Genomic DNA, 22,462 nt, shown 5'->3' with positions numbered 1-22,462 from the left:
AATTGTTAGATATGAAAATAAGCAATTTCATAGAGTATGTGCTGATTACGCTAGTTCCATCGCGACCAACGCGTTCGGCGTCAGGGTTATCGGTCACTCGGGTGACTGATCCTGGTGGTGGAGGGTCAGCGATGGCGGTGGGAGGGTCGGAGTATTCTAGAAGACGAGCTGCTTCAGCCCCAGCGACTCCAGCGCTGTCCCCCGCATCCTCGCCCCCTGGGTCGCCACACCGCGCATCTCACAGGTGGTTTCAATTTACTAAACATGTATTATTGTTACTAATAATAGGTATATTTCTCGTAATGTCATAGTTTTAATAAATATTTACAATCGATATTATTGAGAAAGCAATCACGAAAGCCTCTATTACATAGAATAATTGTATGGGCTATAAATATACTCTACAGGTAAAAAATATATATAATAATTTGATAACGTGTTTGTCCGTACATTTGATTTAATTACAAATGTTTTAATCGGTTTAACTGTAAAGCCAATGTAATTGCAAGGCAAAGGTGATTAACTTAATTGTGATTAGTCCGCATTGGAGACTACACTGTTAAAGTAAAAAATTGAAGGACGTGTGACAGTTTTTAATTTCAGTATATTGAAAAAAAGAAATGTTAATATATGTATCAGTATTAATAAATTTTAAATATTTTTTTTGTATATTAAGAATGTATGGTGCAGGGATAGAAGCAGGCAACTGGAAACGAGAAGGTTGTAGGTTCGATATCTGCTTGGGGGAATTAAATATTAAATATTTTCGTTTCTTCCCTCTGGTGACCGGGTAAGCCGCGAGTTTTTTCTTAACATTAATATGTTGTTTGTAAAATATCATGTTTTATTTTAAATTTAAATATCAATTTAAAAATGTTGTATTTTATTTGCTATGGAGATTTCTCATTTCAATTTCGCAATATCACACAAAATATGCCATAAAAATCGTTTTTATTTATATCTTCAACATCAGCTTTCAAAAACACGTATAAAACACATTCAAGAAACTTATCATCCGCTCTGGTGTACCTCTCTGGCGGCTCTCTGCACAAATGTACATTACAAGGCGAAAACAATAGATGATACACTCCCACCCAACTTACTTCAAATACAAAAAGGTCCATTCTGCGAAATCATTTCATATCTGTTTTATGTTGCTTTTATTTCAAGAGGCAGTTGTGCATGGGTCATACCTACAGTGAACTGGGACCCCGACTCGTTGTGATCGTCAGGGTACTGTCTTCCACTTCACAGTGTCACCCTCGCAAGGTTACAGTCATTTTCTTTTGTTTATTGTTTGTTTTGTTTGACGCTTGCCCGATTAAATTCTGTATTGTTCTTTTTTAATATATTTTTATTTAATCGTAGATCTCAGTTTTGAAACGCTACTAATAAATCATAGTTTGGTTTAATTTTTTCATATTATTCTAACATTTTAATATAGTTTTATAATATTGTGTGGGGTTTTTAAGATTGTACTACGGTAGGTATTTGATTTTGCTATCGACGATGTTCTTCATGTAAATAATAAAGGAGCATTGTTATAGTAAAGAGTCTCGCTTTAAAAGGCGGCTTCTTGGCTTCGAGGTGAGAGTCTTAGTGGAGTGCCTGGTTCGAGTGCAACCCCATTTATTATACAAAGTTATTTTAGCTTATTTATCGAAGCTGTGTAGGTGTTAGATATCTACAAGATACTCGTAGATGAATGTTTATAGTCTGAAATTTTATTATATTTTTTAAAATCTTAGAGACATTTTAAATTTTTATCTAATATTTTACCTTTTAAGGAATCCCTTTTTAATTACTTTGATGTGAATTACGAGAATCGTAATTCGTCTATAGGCATGATATTTTTATAGTATTTTTTCGTAGCTTCGAATTTACCAGAATATATTTTATTTTTTAGTACTCTTGTATAAATTTATATTATATTCTTTCTGAAACAATTAAAAATTTTCCAATACTTTATTTTATAATAAAAAGGTAGGCCTATAGTCTTTAGTGAATTTATCTCTTATTTATTAAATGCGTTTACTATTTTAGATTGGTGAACTAGTAATCATATGATTTTAAATAAGTTTAATATAGTTTTTATAATTGTGTAAATTATATTATTCTTATAAAGTAATATTTTTCAGGTCTCGAGCGTTACAGCGGTGTTCGTAGCGCACACCCCAGCGAGGCGCGCCCGCGCACTACGCTAAACGAATATGACGTCCGCTTTACTTTATAATAGATTTGGGCGATTCATCGAAGATACGAAAAAAGATACTAATGAAATATTCGAATTATTAATATACGCACATTTGATACTAATATTCAGTAAAACATTTGTACTGCATATTGTACAACAAATATTTTTAAATCACTTCATTGATATTTTTTCTTTTGTTTTTATATATAATTGGCTACTAATTTTTTAACCTATTGTAGTGGATATATATAAACAAATGTATTATATGTAATTATATTTTAATGTATATTAGTAATTAATTAATGACTGAAGGCTGTGCTACAATGTGTATTTTCATCATCGAATGATTCATTAGTGTTGTAAGCAATCGCCCACAGTGTAAACATCCCACTGGGTCCCGACATGATGCTGTGTTCAGAGTAAACTAAGCGTACCTTCTATTATAATTATAGCCTATTAGAAATCGATTATACTTTCATCCGAAGGTCGACATTTTCTAAAAGTTATTTATTTATACGTGAAATGTTCTCGAGATATTCTAATTTGATAGGAAAATGTAATTATTTACATAAAGTTGTTATTTGGGCAGTAGGTATGCAAATGCCTTCGGCTTTGTTAAAATTCTATACGAACGAGATCGATGAACTCTTGAATTAGGGTCGCAATAATATGATTGGAAATACATCGAAACTTTTTTAATGAAAAGCTGTTATAAGAGTACTAGGCTTTCAGATTATAAGTCGATCACAGTTGATAATCTACAGTTGCGTAATTTTATACCAGATCATAAATTATAGACGTTCTAAATATATGATCAAAAAATTATGAGTACTCAAAACAATATATTACATTTATTAAATATTAAAAATGCTAAAGAATCTTTATTCAACATATATGAACATAAATAACTATTCCTGGAATATGTAGAGACGATGACGAAAATACCACTGATATAAAACCATGTTAAATTATATTTTTAAAATATTAATCTATATGGGAAGAGAATAATAAATAACATATTTACCTATATTTTGTAACTGAAAATGTTCTTCGTCATAATCAAAACTGATGAAGTTATAGGCGCCTAAGTAAATAAACGTACGGTACTCTACGTAACTCACTATTGTATCTTAATGCTGTATCCCGAACATAGCTGGATAGCAGGAGCAGAATAGGCAAAGGGAACCTGGGAACCTAGTGTTCAGACAGTCGGTTCCCATTAAGACACTTCCATTCCCCACTTGCCGAGGAATTCTAGAAGCATTGCGTATTAAGTGACGGAAGCGAGACCGTGGAATCGAAACCCATGACAAAGCGCGCTCGCAAAAGCCTATTCTAAATTTTTATTTGGATCTACGTAAATCTATATTTAATGGTAAGTGGGGAACCGAGTGTTCATACGGCAAAACGTGAAGCTTATAATATTATTATGCAAATCAGTTAGTGTAAGTGATCATTGTATGTGGAAAATGTATATTATGCTCAAAAAAACCAACATAACTAATACGCTTAAAGCTTGTTCGTATAATTGTATAACACGAAGTAATTAAAAAGGGCATTCTTTATAATGTCCGGACATGATCAATAATATTTGGTATATAATAATAATTATGTAAGAATTCGACAGAAAGTGGGGAACAGAGTGTCTTAACACTAGATACCCTCTGCCTACCATGCTGTGTGCTGGATACAGCGTGAAGATGATGCAATATATAAATATATTAATTATTTCATTATTTTTGGGTATGACCACCACCTAGTCACCATTGTCTAGTTTATTTTGAGTAAAAAACAAAATAAAAATTAGGTAAGATGAGCTTGACACACACACACACAACATAGGTGATTTATATTATGTGCCCAAGGAATTTTATTATTAAATTTAAATATTGCCCGGTCATTACGAAAAATAACTAACTAACCACTCGGTTTTATTAACTATGAATCTATTTTATTATAATAACTTGCTAAATTGCGCATTAGTTATTATTAATCTGTATTATATGCTAGTGTAGTACACAAAGATTCTAAATTAATTTATATTTACTGTAAAGATTTCTGTTAAAAATATAATGAATGAAGAAATTAATTGATTCAAAATTATGTAAAATAAATCGAGAAATTTACTTTAAAGGTACGGTTTATAATAAATTACGGCTGTATATTGCATCTGGCCGGTGCAGACTGCAGACTAAAAGTGTTGATGCTGTGCTCTTAAAATCTTATTCCTAATATAAGTATATACTATATCCTAATGTACATATTACCTATCTCTCTTTACTACTAGCGCTAAGCTTTTCTCTTTTAAATATCTTCTGAAATTAAATACTTACACACTACACATAGATAAAATGTAGCCTTTTTAAATCTTCTCTAATATAGGTACTCAAATACCAAATTTGTTATTTTTAAGAAATATTGTATTTAACAATATTATTTTAAGTAGTATTTTCTCTTAAGTATAATATAATTTTAATTTTTTTACACATAATTGTTATGAATAAAATTTTATGTAATATTATTGAGCGAAGCGACACACAGCCAGTGTTAATTACACTCACACGTCTGGCCGAGTATAATTTTATATCCTAAAATTTCGACTTATATCACTCGATATTTCGAATTATAACACTCGGCTAATTTAAATCCAGTAATATTATATTAATTTCCTAATTCTGCCCCAGCTATTATTAATTTTACCTATTTCCTAATGTCCTGGAATATTTAGGAGTCGTCAAAATGGTCAGTAGGGAAATACATGCCCCTCACTATTAATAAAAAGAAAATGCCTCGAATTTCGCGCTAAATGTTATTGTTTTTTGTAATTTTGAATTGTGTTAAACATTACATTTTAATTACATGAAAAAATCGGATATAAATAGATGTACCTACTCGCTTCGCTCAAAATGAGAGAACACCGAGGCCTCCGTGAAAGGAACACTGATGGTGCTCGTGATCCTAGGTACATATTTTAAACAGGTTGTGCTAATTTCAAAGAACCATTTACAACACGATTTGTGTATTTTATCTTATCTCTGCTCAAAAGGTAAAATAATGCAATTAATTTTGCTTTCTAAGATTACGCACTTTTTTTAGTAAAAAACTAAGTACGAATATTCTACATCTCTTAGTAATTAACAAATAAGTTGTGAATTTTTGCATATCTCTTTTCTCATTAGGGCTTAGCCATATAGACATTGTGATTTAGATGCCTTTATGATGCGCGGTGGCGACGTAGTGTTACATTTTATAAAAAAGGCCACTGTTGCTTCTGCGTAGCGACACTAAGTAAATATATATTTCACATCACTAACAATTAAAACTATGCATATTTAATTATGTTAACATTAAATAATTTTTAATCAACTTTGTAGTAGATATGTATGTTTGTATTAGATAGCTACATAATATTGTTTTTATTTAATTTTGAATTTAAGAAAATATCATCTTCTTTACGACATATTATTTTCAAGTTATTTGATTTAAATTTTATATCAGAAGCGACAATATTTTTTTAAATATTTAAGAGCACTATTTTTGCCCGTTTATAGATTATACAACTTGGTACCCGCTATAAGGCCGGGGTTGTTACATATTTTGTTTCTGTTAAGACAGCCATAGTTGGTATATTATATAAAATAGATAGGTACTTAAAAAGTAAAAAATCTTTTAAATCGAAATAATGTTAAAAAATAAAATGATGAAGTATATTGTAGCTAATTTGGTTAGCATCGTCATTTATGGGATGGAAGCAATAATAAGTACCTATTCGGAAAAAAGAATAAATTGTACCTGTATATATTTTTAATAAAATATTTTAATATTATTCATTTTCATTTAACCTGCGTACCTCTGGACCTAATTAATTATTTATTGCTACGAGTAGCGAATCATGACTAATGCTCGTCAAACATTTATAGAATTAGTACCCCCTTATTTAAAATAAGTAAGTTATTAAAATAAAACAACATTTTATTTCAATGTTATTATGTATTTATAATCTTAAAAACTGGAGCTAAAACATTTCAATTTATATATCTAACATTAATTTGTTTATATCCTCTTTCAACAATGTTCTGGTCTATTTCTTTTTTTACTATTTTGTTATAAAAATAATTTTATTTAAAATTTGAAAGTAAACAAATTAATAAATTCTTAATTTCTAAAATTTTTTGGTTTTTATGCAAAAATGTTACATTAATTGTCGAATAAGCTCCCTTATGGTGTTACAGTCAAGGGTGGTAATTGACAATTATACAATGGCGTTAAAGGACCTACAGTAGGTATAAATGCTCTACATACATTTTCTACTTCAACTTAATTTCTATACAAAAAACAAAACAATAGTAACACTACAAAGCAACGTATTCCTCGTAATAAACAACAAATAAAAACTATTTACATATTAGTATTTTCTTTTGATAAAACATTTTTTTTTTACTTTAAAATATACATAGGTACATTAGACACTTATATTAATTGCATTTATAATATAAATATAGTGATTTATAGAAAATAAAGGCATACAAATTTATTAAAAATCATGCCTCAAATTGCACGCTTCTGGTGTTAGAAAATATTTAAAAAAAGAAATTATTATACTTTGGTATCTCGATAATAATAATAGTTTTATTGATTTTGATTCATGCACATCCACTTTCACTTATCAATTTTACGCCACAAAATATATATTTAAATGTTTAAAAATATAACATTTTATGAAAATATTAATAAATTCAACATTTCTTGTTACCCATTAATTTATCATTATTAAAAGAAAACAGATGATTTAGGTTCACTACTAAATACATATTTTAAACCTATTTAATTTTATTGAAGTAAGTGCATACAATTTTTATTGGACGGCGAAGCAATGCAGTTTTGTTATTAAAGCGGGCCTCATGTAGAGACAAATATCGTAAATTGGCTATCTATAAAATGTAAGTGCAGAAATGGTCCTATAAATTTATCGAAGTACTATTAATTATGTACAAAACTTTATGCTTCACTAAGCGTTTCAAAATTGTACATTTACTGCGCCCATTTGATCGTCATGGAGGAATGCACAACGACGACCCTCGTAACTGGATACTACGTTATAATATTCTATCTACAGTTTTAAGATTTCCGACTTAAGGCAGTGGCTATTGTTACACAGATTATTTTAAGCAATAGGTATAAATGCTATCTTCAGATTGGTTTTTTAAAAACTATAAAAAATAGTATAGAATAGAACATTAAAAAAAAAATATATTATATAATAATTCTATTAACTCACTTTAACAACATATGTATGTTTTTAAAATCGTACAAATTAACTGGAATAGCAATGGTAATAATAATTATCACTTATTATATTTAAATACGTAGTCACATTAAAGATACATTCAATATTTCATCATTGTAAATACGCTATGAAACTATATTATCAAACTATTTATAATATAATCAAGTGCAAGACAAAAAAGAGAAATATTTTTTCTTCACTTACCACTATTTTCATATCTGTATACAGCTTTTTAGTTTAGGTGACATAATTTACTTGCTGTGTATTGTCTTATAAGTACTATACATAAAATTTCCATAGCGCGCCGTAGTCGTCGGATAAAAGTCAATTATTGCATTTTGGATTTTTTTTGGTAATTTGGCCTTAACGTTAAAATAACATTTTTTTTAGATCTAGATTTTCGGTCATTATAGGAACATTCAAAATGTGACCGTCTCTTGCCAGGTATTTCCCACAAATGATCATTAAGTAATTGTAAGAATATCAAGTTTTTGAATATTAATTATATCATTAAACATATTACTCAGTACAGGTAAGACAGTTTGGAATGTTATTATTACACCAAAAACTTAGTTTTATTGGTACAAGCAACTGTAACAACATATTGGCGCCAAAATGTGATGTCGTTTGTTGACAAATGGGTAAAACTGCTAACTAATATATTAAATTTCTTCATTGGAATTCGTCGTCGGAGCTGAGGAGTGTTGTTTTTTCATGATAATTAGTAGCGTGGCTGATAGTGGCCACTCGCTGCGGCGGCGGTCGCGGGGCGAGCGCCGCTCCCTCCTCCGAGCCACGGTTGCCGATCCCCGCACCACGCATCACTACAGTACAAACATTTCAAATAAATGTAATTACAACTACTGTCGTATATTATGAATAAGAAAAAGATATGTGCATAATAATAGTAAAATAAATAAATATAATTAATAATAAATATTCAAATGTATGGAGATCTGTGTATTTTTCTAGATTTGTTTGTTAAGTACAATGTAAAATGAAGTGTTGCATTTGTGTTCAAATTTCATAAACAGCTGTGAATGTGCATATTCTCATATATTAATACAAACTATTAACTATTAATATTGAATTTAATACAAACTATTAACTTCTTAACATGTTATGTGTTTAAAATTATTAATTATTCTGTATAATCCATTTTATATGATAAGAAATGTGAAAAGTGATTAAAGCTGCTTTATAATTTTTTATGCTGTATACGAACGCGCAGTCTATTCTAATGCAAGTTATTCACCATGAGAGAGTACAATGTTTTATAAAAATAATTTATAAAGGACCATTCATAAATTACGTCCACGACAAGGGCGGGGAGGGTCGCTGTGTAACAAGGGGTGGGGGTTTCCTAAATTTCGTGACATATTTCAAATTTACTTTTTGGACTGCTGCTTTAATATGATAGTTTCTAGGTGTAAAATTATACAATATGTAATCGCACTGATAACTGTGACAAGGACCAGGGTAGGTCAGGATTATTGTCTTAATTTATAGATGGTCCTTAAATGCAATGAAGCAATGGCTTAAGGGTTTGTACGGGCAGCTATCCACGCCATTACAGGGGTAAAATACAGAAACTTCAATTATTTTAGGAAAACTATATATATTGTTAGAAATAATCAAATAATGACCATAGAGGTTATATAAGAACGGCTCTAATTGCTGGCTGGCACTTTTATGGGCTGTCAACAGCGACCGAAAGAAAAGGATCGCTAACGTCACTCTGCCCGATGAAAACTTTAGAACCAGATATTGTTATAGACTGCTAGATAATTCCCTTTGGTTGTTTAATAATTATTTGAAGCCTTGTTTTAATTCATTACCTTTCCCACTTTATTTAATATTTTCAATAGTTTCTAACAATATCATCACAAAATTAAATAGGAATAAAGGAAAAATTCGTTTACTGACACAATACTACATGTGTAAAGTATAATTTTCTGCATCTACTATTTTCACATCCCCTATGTGTCAATTTTGACAACAACAAAACACTTATTATCTGTTACTAATAATTATAAATAAAAGACGTTTTCATGCATGTTCTTATGTATATTTTAATCATAATATGAAACTAAAGCAATGATTCAAGATACTTATAAATAAATGTACCTTTATATATATTATGAACTTAGAAAATTAAGCATTTGTAAAAAACACACATAGCAACATGCAAAAGCAACCAATAAAAATGAACAGCTTCTAACATCTAATTTACTCACCTTCTTCAGTGAAGTTTCCTAAAATTCAACATCAACATTTAAAATAAAATCTACATAGTTAGGTGGAATCGTTTATTAATGAGACGCCAAATACAAATATATTTTTTATAATCTACAGATGTCGTTAAAAGTGAATCGTTGCTTATATCTAGACAATATCATTAACATGTTTTTAGAGCAAATCTCAAAACTTTCATAAAATGTATGAAAAATCTTAAACATTTAAAATAATAAAACAGAACATTTACAAGGCGTATAGATACAAAAGCTTAATAAAATATTCACAAGTTTTGAAAAAAAGTTTGCCTGGCTGATTTTTTTTAATTTTATTTTTTTAATATTAACTCTTTGGTCAGGCAAAACTGAAATTGATCTTTTTTGACTTACCTGTTTCGTTATCAAAGGTAAAAAAAATAATTTTACGTTTAAAAGCAAACCTAGATGTTTCTACTGGATTTCATCTTCTAAATAAAAGATAATAATTAACAAATGTAAAAAAAAATCACAGAAAAATAAACATTTACACGCTAACACAAAAATAATACATAGTAAGCTTTAAGTACAAATTAAAAGGTACGACTGAATTAAAAAATGGCAATGATTAGTCCGAACTTATTGACTATATTATTTTTATCTACACAAGAGTAATTTTATTAATGGTACAATATATTTAATATGTCAATTTATAAAAGTTAGGCCTCACATATTACTTTTTGTCACGCTGGATCTCATATAGCAGGATAGGCACTTTTTCGATAGAACATAGCGTTAAAACACTCTGTTCCCATTTAACGCCACGCTTTGACGTCACCACAGGGGGGAAATTAAATAATTCATTCTCACGAGTTGGAATCGAACTCACAACCATCGCATTGACCGTCAGAGACTGTGCCGCTGCGCTACGACCGGCCTCAAATATAATTATTAATGTGCCAATTTATAAAAGGTAAACCTCACTTATAAAATGTATTTTCATGCATATTAATAAACAATAGATATTATGTACATGTGAGACCTAATGTTGCAATATATCGGACTAGCCAAATACCTCAACAAGAAATATAAAAAAAATGTAATTACAACTAAAATTAAAGAACTTATTCAAGGGACTTCTACCGAGCACCGAAATCACAAAACTTACAAAGTGCAAATATGATAAGAATAATATTTTTTTTTTCATTTTCAACATATATTTAGTTTTTTGAAGGCCACTTTTTAAAAAGCTCTTTTTTCAATGCAATGCAGTTATTGATTTTAATATGTGCCTGTATTTGCCTGAAATCTTATATATTTTTAAATTGTATATAAATAATATATATATATATATATATATAATAAATCCTTGATGATAAATTAGGGGCCATTGCTGTGAATGTTAATTAATGTGTTTCCATGCTCAGTATGAAACATAACATGTCACCAGAAGCAACTTTTTTTTCTTTTAATTGTTTTTTTTTTTGCCGATGTAGTGACACGTTACATTATTATGTAATGGGGATTAAATTATTATATGTATACAATGGACAGACAGACAGCAATGCACTTCATGCAGAGCACAGCTATGGCAGAGCTTATAGTTTCTCATAAGGCAGGTGAGAAGTGACATCTGAAAGAAAATAAAACCAAAAAAAATAACAATACCTGTCACTAATCATTTAAAAAGACAATAAAATATTAATATTCGATTAAAATGAATCTACCTATATTGAATAGCTGTTTTCCATTCAAATACAATTAAAATTAATATTCTAATTAGCTAATGAACGCGAAACTATGTATATCAAAATAGATCTAAATCACGAACCTACTAGATAATTTCTATGCATTCGTTACATGAACAATATATAATTAGACGGCAAGCCATACAAATTGTAAGTTTTTGAATCATTCAATATGGACGCGACAGACATATGTGGATACACCAGTTGTTACAATTTAAAAAGCGATGTTAAATATATTGTATTCGTAAATTATAAAATGTATAATAAAATGGTTTAAAAATAAAATATAGTTTTATGAGTTAAAACAACATTATTTAGGTAAAATTTTAAAGTTATATTATGTTAATTAAATTACTACAACCAATATAATGTCAACGTTACTATTATCATTATTTTACTTTTTTTTTAAAAAAAGTTAATAATTATATGAAAAAAAAAACAAAATATGCACATATAAATCAGGCTTATACATATATGTCTGTAATCCTGGCACTGTTGTACTATCGATGTGGCCGCCCGGAAGTTACTTGGCTGGCTGTACAGATTAAATTTTAGCTATTTTTTTATTACTTTTAACTATATTCTTGCCGAAACAATGCGCAAAAGTTTAAAAAGCCTAACTTCAAAACAGCCACGACTCGTTGACCGTACTGTAAACGTCAAATGCAAACAATAGTGAGCAGGCAGGTGTCATGCACTGTGGTGTACTAAGCCGTTCACTTACCAGAGCTGTACTGCGTGTACTGCTGGTACTGGGGGTGGAAGTTGTGGAACGCGTCCGTCATTATGTCCTTGGGGTTCATTGTCTCCTGTAATTGGTGTCAAAATGAAGGGATATTTTAGTCAAAATATATTTATTCAAATAATTGAGTTCCGCCAGTCAACACGCAATGTCTCAAGAATTCGGCGGAAAGTGCTTTAATGAGGAACAGAGTGTTTTATTACAAGTTTTCTAGGTTCCCTCTGCCTACCCATGCCAACCTATAAAAAAGTCACGAAAATCAAAGACTAAGAAAAAAAGACTGTACCTTAAGGCTGGACGAGATAGACTGCATAGTGACAGAGCGGTGCGGGTCGCGGTGCGCGTGCGCGTACACCGCTGCGGGGAACGCGTAACGCAGTGCAATGGCGGCTGCCAACATTTCGATGCATATTAGAAAGTTCTGGTAGCCCGCCGACACCGTACCAGCCGTTGTGGGTATTCCGTTAGAATCCACTATCGGGGATATCACGTCCGCTTTTTCTAGGATCGCGAGGGCCACGCCTGTTGAAATAAAAATGATAATTAAAAACCTCCCACATAAAAATAAACAAACAACTACAAAAATAGCTAATAATATTTGAACGGCTCCATATATTTTATTGAATCATGCCTAGGAACGCTCGATTGTCATTTTTCAAACAAAAACAAACTAAAATAAAATCGTTTATGTGTTTGGAGGCTAAGATGACGAAGACAGTGCAATTCAAAATTGTTACCTGTTTTATAGTTTCTTCGTACCCTATAAGTCATACAATAAAAGAAAACAGTACGTTCACTATGGTTATACAAAAAAAAAATTAAAAAGGTATAGCAATATTTACCTTGCCAGAAAGACAAAAAGATGACAGACTTCACCGTGAAGAACTTAAGCACCGGATCGAAAGGCTTAAGCATTTCACGAGTCGCGCCGAGGAACAAAAAGAGACCGTAGAGCGCTAAACTGACGGAGAAATTGTACACTATCGTTATGTAGATGTAGCCGCCGTCGGGACTCCAGTCACCGTCGTGGTAGTGACCCGCTGCCTGAAAATTACAAAATTGCTTACAATAAATATTTGTTTTAATTATACATATAAAAATTAGTCGCTATCCGTTAGTCATGCTATAACTTGAATAAAGTATATTTCAATAGGTTGCCATCTCGCATGTAGAAAGGTAGACAGAGTGAAGACAAAGAGCGGTGTTGAGTTCTTTCAAAACTCTCCATCCATAAAATCTGTTTTCCTACACTTGTCCTCATGTTTATTAAACAAGTCTTCAATATAAAAATTATACTATGTAAGTAGGTATGTAGAAAATTACTTTCTATTTAATATATTCGTGTCCTATGAGTTTTTTTTAAAGATAAAACAAAACGTCGTGATTATGCAGTATTTTAATATATAAATAGATAACAATTCATGTTCGTACAATTCATGTCTGGATAATAATCACGTTAATTTTAAATTTTTATTTAAAAATTACAATTACCTTTTAATATATGAGAATGCAGTTTTAGTAAGGAGCCGTATTAAGTGAGGTAATCTGTACTTATGATGCAAACGTTTCATAGTTTCGCTTGTTTATATAACCGGATGTTAAACGACGCAGAGCATTAGTTGCTGCTATTAGTCAATGAATTGCTTACGTAATAAAAAAATATGTTACATAAAATGAGCACCCTAATTAAGGACTTTATTTAAACATATTAATATTAAAAATGTTTCGGCCAGCGTACTAATAAGACAAATTTGCTTTCGCTATTATTTATTATCATAAAAAAAAACTATATTATCTTTTTTTTCATCTTCACGCTTGGATCCCTTATATCTTGAATTGTAGTGTTAAAACAATCCGCTCCCCATTTTTCTAATTCAGGAGGCATTGCGTGTTGAATGGCGGTACTAATCGCCCCGCTTTGCCTCAACACCAGAGCGAAGAAATTATAACATTAAATATTCTATTTCCTCGAACTCACAATCTATCGAGTTAACAATCACACGCTTGTGCCCTTGCGCCTTACGCTATACCTACTATATACTATCTACATTTCTCATTATCACACAATCTTCTATTACCTATCGGAATTTGAACTGAAAACAACTAATTATAATTTTATGTATCTACTTCAACCAGACAGAATAAGACCTATTGTATAGTAATAAAATAAACCAGAACAAAATTAACCAAAATACACCTTTTACTGTAAACGTTGCGAGGGAGAAACGATGCTATAAATAAATGAACTTTAGTAACTTGCATTTGGGTGGTGGTAATGAATACTTTAGTTAAGGGAATACGTAAAACTCGGGGGGTTGGCAAGGTTCTTCCATTATAAATCCTTTTTTCGTGATCACATTACTTTGTTATATAAGCTTTTATTATTTGAAAGGTGTAATTTGGCACAAGTGTGACTAAACGCCACGGTTGTGCCTTCGATTTCCACACGGGGGTAACGGGGGTATGAATTATTATCTATATATATAAAATCGAAAGGTCACTCACTCATCACGAAATCTCAGAAACTACATGTGCTAGAAATCTCAAATTTTGCATAGGAGTTACTTATAGGACGTAGGTGCTCGCTAAGACGGGAATTTGCAATATTCTATTTCTAAGGGGTTGTTTTTGGGGTCGAAAGTTTGTATGAAACTTCGTTACTACAAATGCTAGGAGTCTCAAATTTTGCATAACGTCACTAGGACGTAGTCATGGAGACAGAAATTAATAATAACATAGTTCACGCGGGTAAAACCGCGAGCGGGCCGCTAGTTTATTTATACTTTCAGTTCTTCGCTCTGGTTACAAGAAAAAGACACTACTAGGTTCCCTACGCCTACTCTGCTATCTGCGAGATACAGCGTGAAGCTCGAAAAAACTACGACGATCTTACTTTTTACGTTATTTTTTAAACAGTTATTACGCATACTTATGCGTTATACAGAATTAATTGTTAAACCAGGGTAATTATTCACAATCCGTATATAATGACTCAACGAACGGTAAATACGTACTATACAAACAATAGACTGGTCTGTCTTTGGAGTATTCTTACAATTATAATAGGTTGTCGAGAAATCTTTATATTCATTTTGCATGTTCAGTATTATCCTAGCCATGTTATGTTATCTAGTGTTAATTTTTTATTCTGAGACGTTTGATATCTTTAAAATATAGATAGCTATAATCAAGAGTAAGAAAAATCCTAAAATTAAATCAGCGCAAGCATCTACAGGGCAGATTCGTCGGCCATATGATCTGATACGTACCTGCAAGAAAATGATGATGAAGGCGCACACTGGTTTAATGAGACAGAACTGCAATGTCGCTTGTTTGCAGAATCTCAAAAATCCGATAGTGTACGTAGCCCCTGACAGGCAGCAAGTCCCGTTGACGCAGGAGGCGCGCACCGGCCGTCCTCGCAGCTCCGACATTATGTTCCCTTCCCCGCCCAAATATTCGTAGCATAGCGACAGAAAGCTGTATATCACGAAGGCTGTGGGAAATGTTATTTACGTTAATGCCTAAAATAATCTTTAGTTGAGGAAGAGTATGTATGCAAACTTATTCAGTAGGATCAGAAACGATGAGGGATCATCCTCTTACGAAATTTCAATTTTATAAGAGCCAAAACATGTAACTTGCATGAAAATAATAGCATTCTAATCTTTACGTTGACATTAAATTTTATAACATAAATTTAAAAAATCATAAAAACAGTATATTAGATTCAGATTTGGTATGTTCTCTAGTTCGTTATTATGCTTAATCTTAAAATAGACTCGCCTGATTACTTCAGGCACACAGATATACAAAATATTTTATATATGAAGCCCATATTATCTTTTCATCATAATATTCCATTCAATATCTAGCAATGCCAAAATAACCTTATAACCAATATAAAAAACAATAATAAACTACTAATACTAGTTTACCTTCATAGCAGTCCCTTACAGTGAAGAAGTAAACATAATAAGAATTTCCATTGAAAAACAAGAGCGAGATCCAGCTGTAGCAGCCGTAGATGGGTACGATAAACAATATGCGCACTATCCAACGCTGCTCCGAGGGGTTCGTGTACCAGCGGAGGTGCTGGTAAATCTGCAATGTAAACGACACAATAATAAATAACGCAATGTATATTTCAATTCATCATTGCTATCATCTCAATTGATAGCAATTGTAAACATTGACACACATATTGTTTGAGATACAATAATAACTTTATTGAAGCCGTGTTTGAACGCGTTGTAAGCCTCTTGTTACGTTACGGATTTTTTTATTATTTTACGATGCGCCATTCTCCTCATTCCATGGATAGATGGTACAAAATAACTCTATACGTTATATAGCGTATAAAATAACATATTATATGGCTCTAGAAACCATATAGTATGTTATGTTATGTCTTTTTTTTAGCTTCACGCTTTATCCCGCACACAGCAGGTAGAGGGAATCCAGTGTTAAGACACTGCGTTCCCCACTTTCTACCGAATTCTGGAGGCATTGCGTGTTGAGTGGCAGAACTCAACGCCGCGCCTTGCCTCGACACCAGAGCGATGAAATGGCAATATAAACGTACATAAATATTTCACTTCCTCGAATGAGGATCGAACCCACAACCGTCGCGTTACAGACCACACCCTTGTGCTGCATAAACTGTCATTTACAAATTTTAAATTCTAAAAAAATAGTCAACACTGTGTTGATTTCGTAAGTATACATATTAATTTGACCTAAACAACGAAGCTTATCACATTATCACAGGCACCTACAATACACCTGTTACAATACGGAAAGTTATTCGATAACGTAGCATTCTAGGTATAATTGCGCCATATCAGGCGAACACTCAGATATGTAGTGCGAGTCTAGAAGTCTTTGAGAAAATAAATCAATATAAGTGAATACCAACACTGGGGTGCTTTTTAAAACATGTGCGAATATGCGATGCGACCGTGCGTGTCCTTGGCACGTTTTCTATACTTTTATATCTTCCATGTTTACGTCAACACGGATCTTCATATATTCCTCTTTTTATATTAATAGCCTTAAGTCAGTCATTCGTAGGTTTGAACATTTTTACTCTTATTAATTTGTTGCAGTGCAAAGAGCTACTACTTTCTGCACTGTATTTTCGTCAAGGCTACCGCCGATACCCAATCCATGTGGTAAACTATATGTCGCAATAACGATACGCGATATAATTATGTTTTTCCGTGAATATTCATAATTTAATATTAATGTGTATGTAATTATGTAATTACATACAAATTAATATTAAATTATACATTACAAAATATCTTATAATAATATACTATTATTAATACTATGTATTTTTTAGAGATATTATGTTAAAAATCATAGGTACCTATTAGTCACTGTTTAATTTCTAATCTCTCTCGATATTATTTTTTTAAATTATACCTATATATTAAATAGAATTAAAATTTGCTTTTATATTATAACTTTAATTTGACTTTAAATAAAATCGAATGATTTTAATGTGATCTAACCAGGTGATCTAACCCGCCAAAATATGACGTAAATACTTACGTTTTACCTTACCTAAATATTTGTTTTGTACATCTGCTGATTCATATACAGAGTTTATATTCGCATCTTCAGAAAGAAATTGGCCTAACAAAAAAAATGTATAAAAAATTATAATAAATATGAAAAATAAAGTTTTCTAAAAAAGTATTTATAGGAAATCATCATAGGATCGCCACTTTATTTATTTTAATTTTTGTCTGAATTTTCTCATTCATTCATGTACATACATAAATTAAGATGACGGAAATTTTGAATTAGGCCATATTCATCGTAAAAAAAAGCTATGAAATGTTTAAAATAAAAATGAACGACCAGCGTGGTCGTTGTTTAATACTAAACATATTAATATTATCTTTCTATTACTGGCCGTCATTAAATCAGATAAGTTGATAAAATGTTTGAGCGTATTTCTCACCATACGAGTATAGTAATAGTAATATCGGCTAGGTTTAATTTACGCAATAATTTATTCGAAGCTTTGAACGACCTTCACTAGTTGCCAGTTTCGAAGTGGTTGTCGCGACAGCTGGCATTAAGGATATCGTGGCAACAAGTGTAAAATATAAACATATGGTCTCGAATGTTCTTTAAGGAATGACTGACTTTAAATCAAAACAATATTTTTAATCATTGGACTATAGTGCTACTGGTATACATTAGAATACGTATATTAAAAAATAAATTAAACCAGCTTCACGCTGTAAGTATCTTGCGTGTTGAATGGCGGAACACAACGCCGCGCTTTGCCTCGCCACCGGAGCGAAAAAATGAAAATATAAATTTAAATAAATATTTTCCTCGGGCGGGGACCGAATCCACAACCAAGTCGCGGTTACAATCACACCTTGTGTCCTTGCACCACGACTGGCCTCTATTGCAATACGTATATCACTATAAATAAACACTAGCTAGAATAATGAGTACCAGCGTTAATATAAACATTGAGCACACAGTTTTCTCTACTGTATAAATTAAATATGGAAAGAAATCACCCGTGTATACTAGCGAGCATAGTAAAAACAGTAACTGGACATATATATAGCTTTGTGCTAAAAATTTATTCGATAAAAAACCAAACCATATTTAAGGCTAATTTTAAATATAATCAGCTTCACGCTGTATCCGGCACACAGCAGCGTAGGCAGAGGGAACCTAGTGATAAGACACTCCATTGCCCACTTTCCGCCGAATTCTGGAGGCATTGAGTGTTGAGTGGTGGAACTCAACGCCACCCTTTGCTTGGACACCAGATTGAAAAAATCTAAATATAAATTTAAACAAATATTTTATTTCCTGGAGTGGGGATCGAATCCACAACCAGTCGGTTAAGTCACACTCGTAGTTCTTTATATATATTTATATCTATCTATATATGAGCCAACTTTGTAGGGTAAATATATTAAAAAATATGATTTAGATGGTTTATATAAGTTTTTAATTTGACAAGAAATGTGAAAAAATACATTTAAATACAACATGTAACGTTAAATTTTCATTATCTCGTCTTATCTAGTGAGATCACCATCTTTAGTAGAATCACTTTCACCAACTATGGTGAAACTTTGCGACATTCAAGCCAGTGCGCGTTAGTTAAAGTATTTCAACAACACATCTATAGAAACGAATAAAACTACTAATTTTGACATAGGTACCTACTAGATAATTAACAATTGATAAACTTAACGTTATCAATCATAAGTACTACGTTAAAACTTAATTGACCAAAGATAACAGACTCATTTATTCTAAATGCGATTCATTTCTTTATTTAAAAAAAACATAATTTCTAACTAGAATAGTTACAGTAATTATTTATTTGAACTCGAACAGGATGTCTGGTAAATATTCATTTAATTTAATTTTAGTATAATAATAAACAAATTCTCGAGTCCTCACGGCCGAACGATTTTATAACTGTGTAGGTAATAATATTTTATGCTTATGTTTCCTACATTGCGGTCCATTACCGTCTCCAAGATACGACCTTAATATACCGTTAGTAGGCTATTGTTAACTGTATAAATCATATATACCTAGTTGCTTACGATGAACAGACAGATGAACTAAGAGTTCTTGATAATAAATGTATCAATTTATGAAATCTAAGGTCAAGATACCAATTTATATTATTATTTTTTCTAGTTTCACCCCACATAGAAATTAAGGTATAAAATCTGGTAATCAGGTGACAAGATGCCACGTAGCGCAACACCACGCAGTGCCTCGTTACTAGAGCGAAAAAATTAAAGTATTCAATATTTCATTTCCCTGAATGAGAATCAAACCCACAATCTGTCGCGTTTATAGTCACAGGTTGTGTACTCTGAGCACTAGGATACATTAAAAATCTTACACATTTGTTAAAACTTTTTGTGTAGTTAGCTTATATGTTGTTAGCCTAGTTTTGGATATTTTTTAATTTTTTTTCTTTCCAACTTTAAAATAGTGTTAAAACTACTGACACATATATTTTTATATAATCTAATAAGTACCTGTTGGCAAGTAATAAATAATGCTGTCCACACAAATATACCGGCAATGACTTGCGCTGAGCGTGTCTCCAAAAACACAGACGTCAACATCTCGTGAGTTATATCCGAGATTGGTTGTGCTGTTACATTAATTGTATCAGTAGAACTCATCCTGGAAAGAAATAAAATTGTTTAATATTTGCATGGGTGTATCTAGAAATGTTAACCAGGTGCTAAACACAGGGGGTGCTTCTGGATTGGTTTAATGATGTGTCATATATAGAGTAATATAAATTAAAGAATTGTCAAAGATTGTTATGTAGATTTAAATTTAGAAGGTACTTATTTGCTTTGTTAAATAAAAAAGTGAATTCAAGTGGGTAAGCGGGAATTATGTATGACAAGTTTATTTCATATCGGGCTACTTAGCTAATACAATGCTTATTGTGAACTCAGTGTTTTATTTACGTTACATATGATGTAATTATAAATACAAAATATATGTAATACTAAACATTGCCTGCAATTATGTTAACATGGACTTTGAGATGTAATTTTCTATTAATGCTCCCCTACACTCAGTTATATACAGGTAACAAACAGTTAGGTAAACAGAAACTAGTGTTAAAAAGCCATTTTCTATTTTCCATCAAACTCTGGAGACACTGCAAGTTGAGTGGAAGACTACAATGCCACACTTTGTCTCAGCACCAGAGCAAAAAATTGAAAATATAAATTTAAATAAATATTTAAGTTCCTCGAGTAGGATTCGAGCCCACAACCAGTAGTGTTATAGTCACACACTTGCACCTCTGCACCACAACTAGCATCTTAATACTTTAAATTTGCACTATAACAGCTTCATGTGGTATCCCACATATAACAGGGTAGGCAGGGAGAACCTAGTGATAAACCACACTGCTGTTAATGCTTCTATACTCTCAACTATCTCCTAGGAACCTGCATCCCAAATTTTGACTTTCTAAGTCCACACAAAGTATGTTGTTTGTGAATTTAAAGATATAGATAATAAAGTAATTTTATAAATTAATTACTCATTTATGGTATTTAAATATTATTATAAATTCGAAAGTAGATAAAATAATCATTAAGTAAATTACTAGATAACAAATAGGAAACTACTATTAATAATAAGTACTTGTTACAATAGATTGCTTAAACCAAATTTAACTTGATATATTAACATATACTTAGAAAGATTATGGTTTTAATTATTCTTCTATTTTATTAGTATGTGAACATCTGAATAAACAATAATTATGGCACTCATATATCATAGACTGATGTAGTCTTTTAAAGTATAAAATATTCTAGTAGGAATAGTTCTTATAAATTTTAAGTGATATAAATCAAAACTGTGCATACACCATCAAAATTCACCTACTTAACAAGTAGAACAATTCAACTAATATTTAGATGCTCGTGGCTATATGTATAATGCATGTCCATTTTAATATATGTATTTGCAAAAGCTCAAATATAAGACATACGCGTTAAATTGGAGGTCACATTAATAATATCATGACATTTTATTGTTTGTATGTTTTTTAAGGCTGAGTGAAGGAAGTTGAAACATTTACATGGGGGATATTAACAGCGTGACTAATTGCTTTTCCAGAATTAGCATGACAAGATCAATTAAAATTTACCTTAATCCTCTAACTAGTTCGTCTAACTTCGTTTTCCTTTTGTTTTACGTCAGATGTCAATCGTAATCAACACTGCACATATTGTCTGGAATTACTGAACACACGATTTCATCGATTTTGTTCACACCAAAGGCCACACAGTTATTTGGTAAACATTAAACATAAACAATCACTTTATAAACAAACAATATCAGGATTAAATTAGTTCAAGTATTTATTTTCATATATTTTTGATTTTATTTTCTTTTCACTTTAGTCGTATACTGGTGACGATTCGTTCGCTATTGCCAATCCAAAATACAGATTAAATATGAAGGATAAACAAATAATATTTAAAAATGCTTACAGATGTCATATTGAGTAACAATAGACAATTTTGAATAATCTTTTTTAGAGATACTATGTAATTACACAACATTAAGTCGTAATATGAAGAAAATTATAATATAAATTTACATTCTACAACATATTTTTATAAAACTGTCTGTTATTTTAACAATAATTCTTTATTTAATGTTAAGAAGTCACAATACACTAGTAATTTAACAAAAGTAATAAAAATACAATATATGAAATTAACA

The 22,462-nt window shown here is 31.1% G+C and overlaps 2 protein-coding genes across 8 annotated transcripts in view; one reads left to right on the top strand and one right to left on the bottom strand.

The window, feature by feature from the left end:
- LOC146537611 (dual specificity protein phosphatase 22-like) overlaps positions 1 to 6,020 on the top strand; it is a 33,309-nt gene extending 27,289 nt beyond the window's left edge. The window contains exons 7-9 of one of the 6 annotated variants that reach the window (XM_085188786.1): positions 34 to 244; positions 1,173 to 1,269; positions 2,139 to 6,020. In XM_085188786.1, coding sequence (XP_085044912.1) covers positions 34 to 244; positions 1,173 to 1,269; positions 2,139 to 2,204 — 374 coding nt within the window. In that variant the 3' untranslated portion in view covers positions 2,205 to 6,020. Of the gene's footprint in view, positions 1 to 33; positions 245 to 1,170; positions 1,270 to 2,138 lie in introns of all 6 variants that reach the window. The other 5 variants (XM_085188789.1, XM_085188788.1, XM_085188787.1 and 2 more) reach the window with 5 other exon arrangements.
- Positions 6,021 to 6,164: 144 nt separating this feature from the next.
- On the bottom strand, positions 6,165 to 22,202 carry Tmep (Transmembrane endosomal protein). Of its 2 annotated transcripts, none has more exons than XM_085188784.1 (8): positions 21,882 to 22,196; positions 20,233 to 20,383; positions 16,120 to 16,285; positions 15,451 to 15,677; positions 13,024 to 13,225; positions 12,468 to 12,703; positions 12,164 to 12,248; positions 6,165 to 8,305 (listed from the first exon to the last, which is right to left on the bottom strand). In XM_085188784.1, the coding sequence occupies exons 2-8, from the start codon at positions 20,380 to 20,382 to the stop codon at positions 8,154 to 8,156; spliced, it is 1,218 nt and encodes a 405-aa protein (XP_085044910.1). In that variant the 5' UTR covers position 20,383; positions 21,882 to 22,196; the 3' UTR covers positions 6,165 to 8,153. The 2 variants fall into 2 exon arrangements, with proteins under 2 accessions (XP_085044910.1, XP_085044911.1); XM_085188785.1 differs by lacking the exon at positions 6,165 to 8,305 and adding an exon at positions 9,777 to 11,324 and having other exon boundaries at positions 21,882 to 22,202.
- Positions 22,203 to 22,462: the final 260 nt, after the last annotated feature.

Source organism: Heliconius melpomene, chromosome 7, assembly GCF_056956725.1.
Source record: "Heliconius melpomene rosina isolate 202511_hmr_F chromosome 7, ASM5695672v1, whole genome shotgun sequence".
NCBI lineage: Eukaryota > Metazoa > Arthropoda > Insecta > Lepidoptera > Nymphalidae > Heliconius > Heliconius melpomene.
The sequence above is the reverse complement of the archived record's forward strand: the minus strand, read 5'-3'. Positions and strand labels throughout refer to the sequence as shown.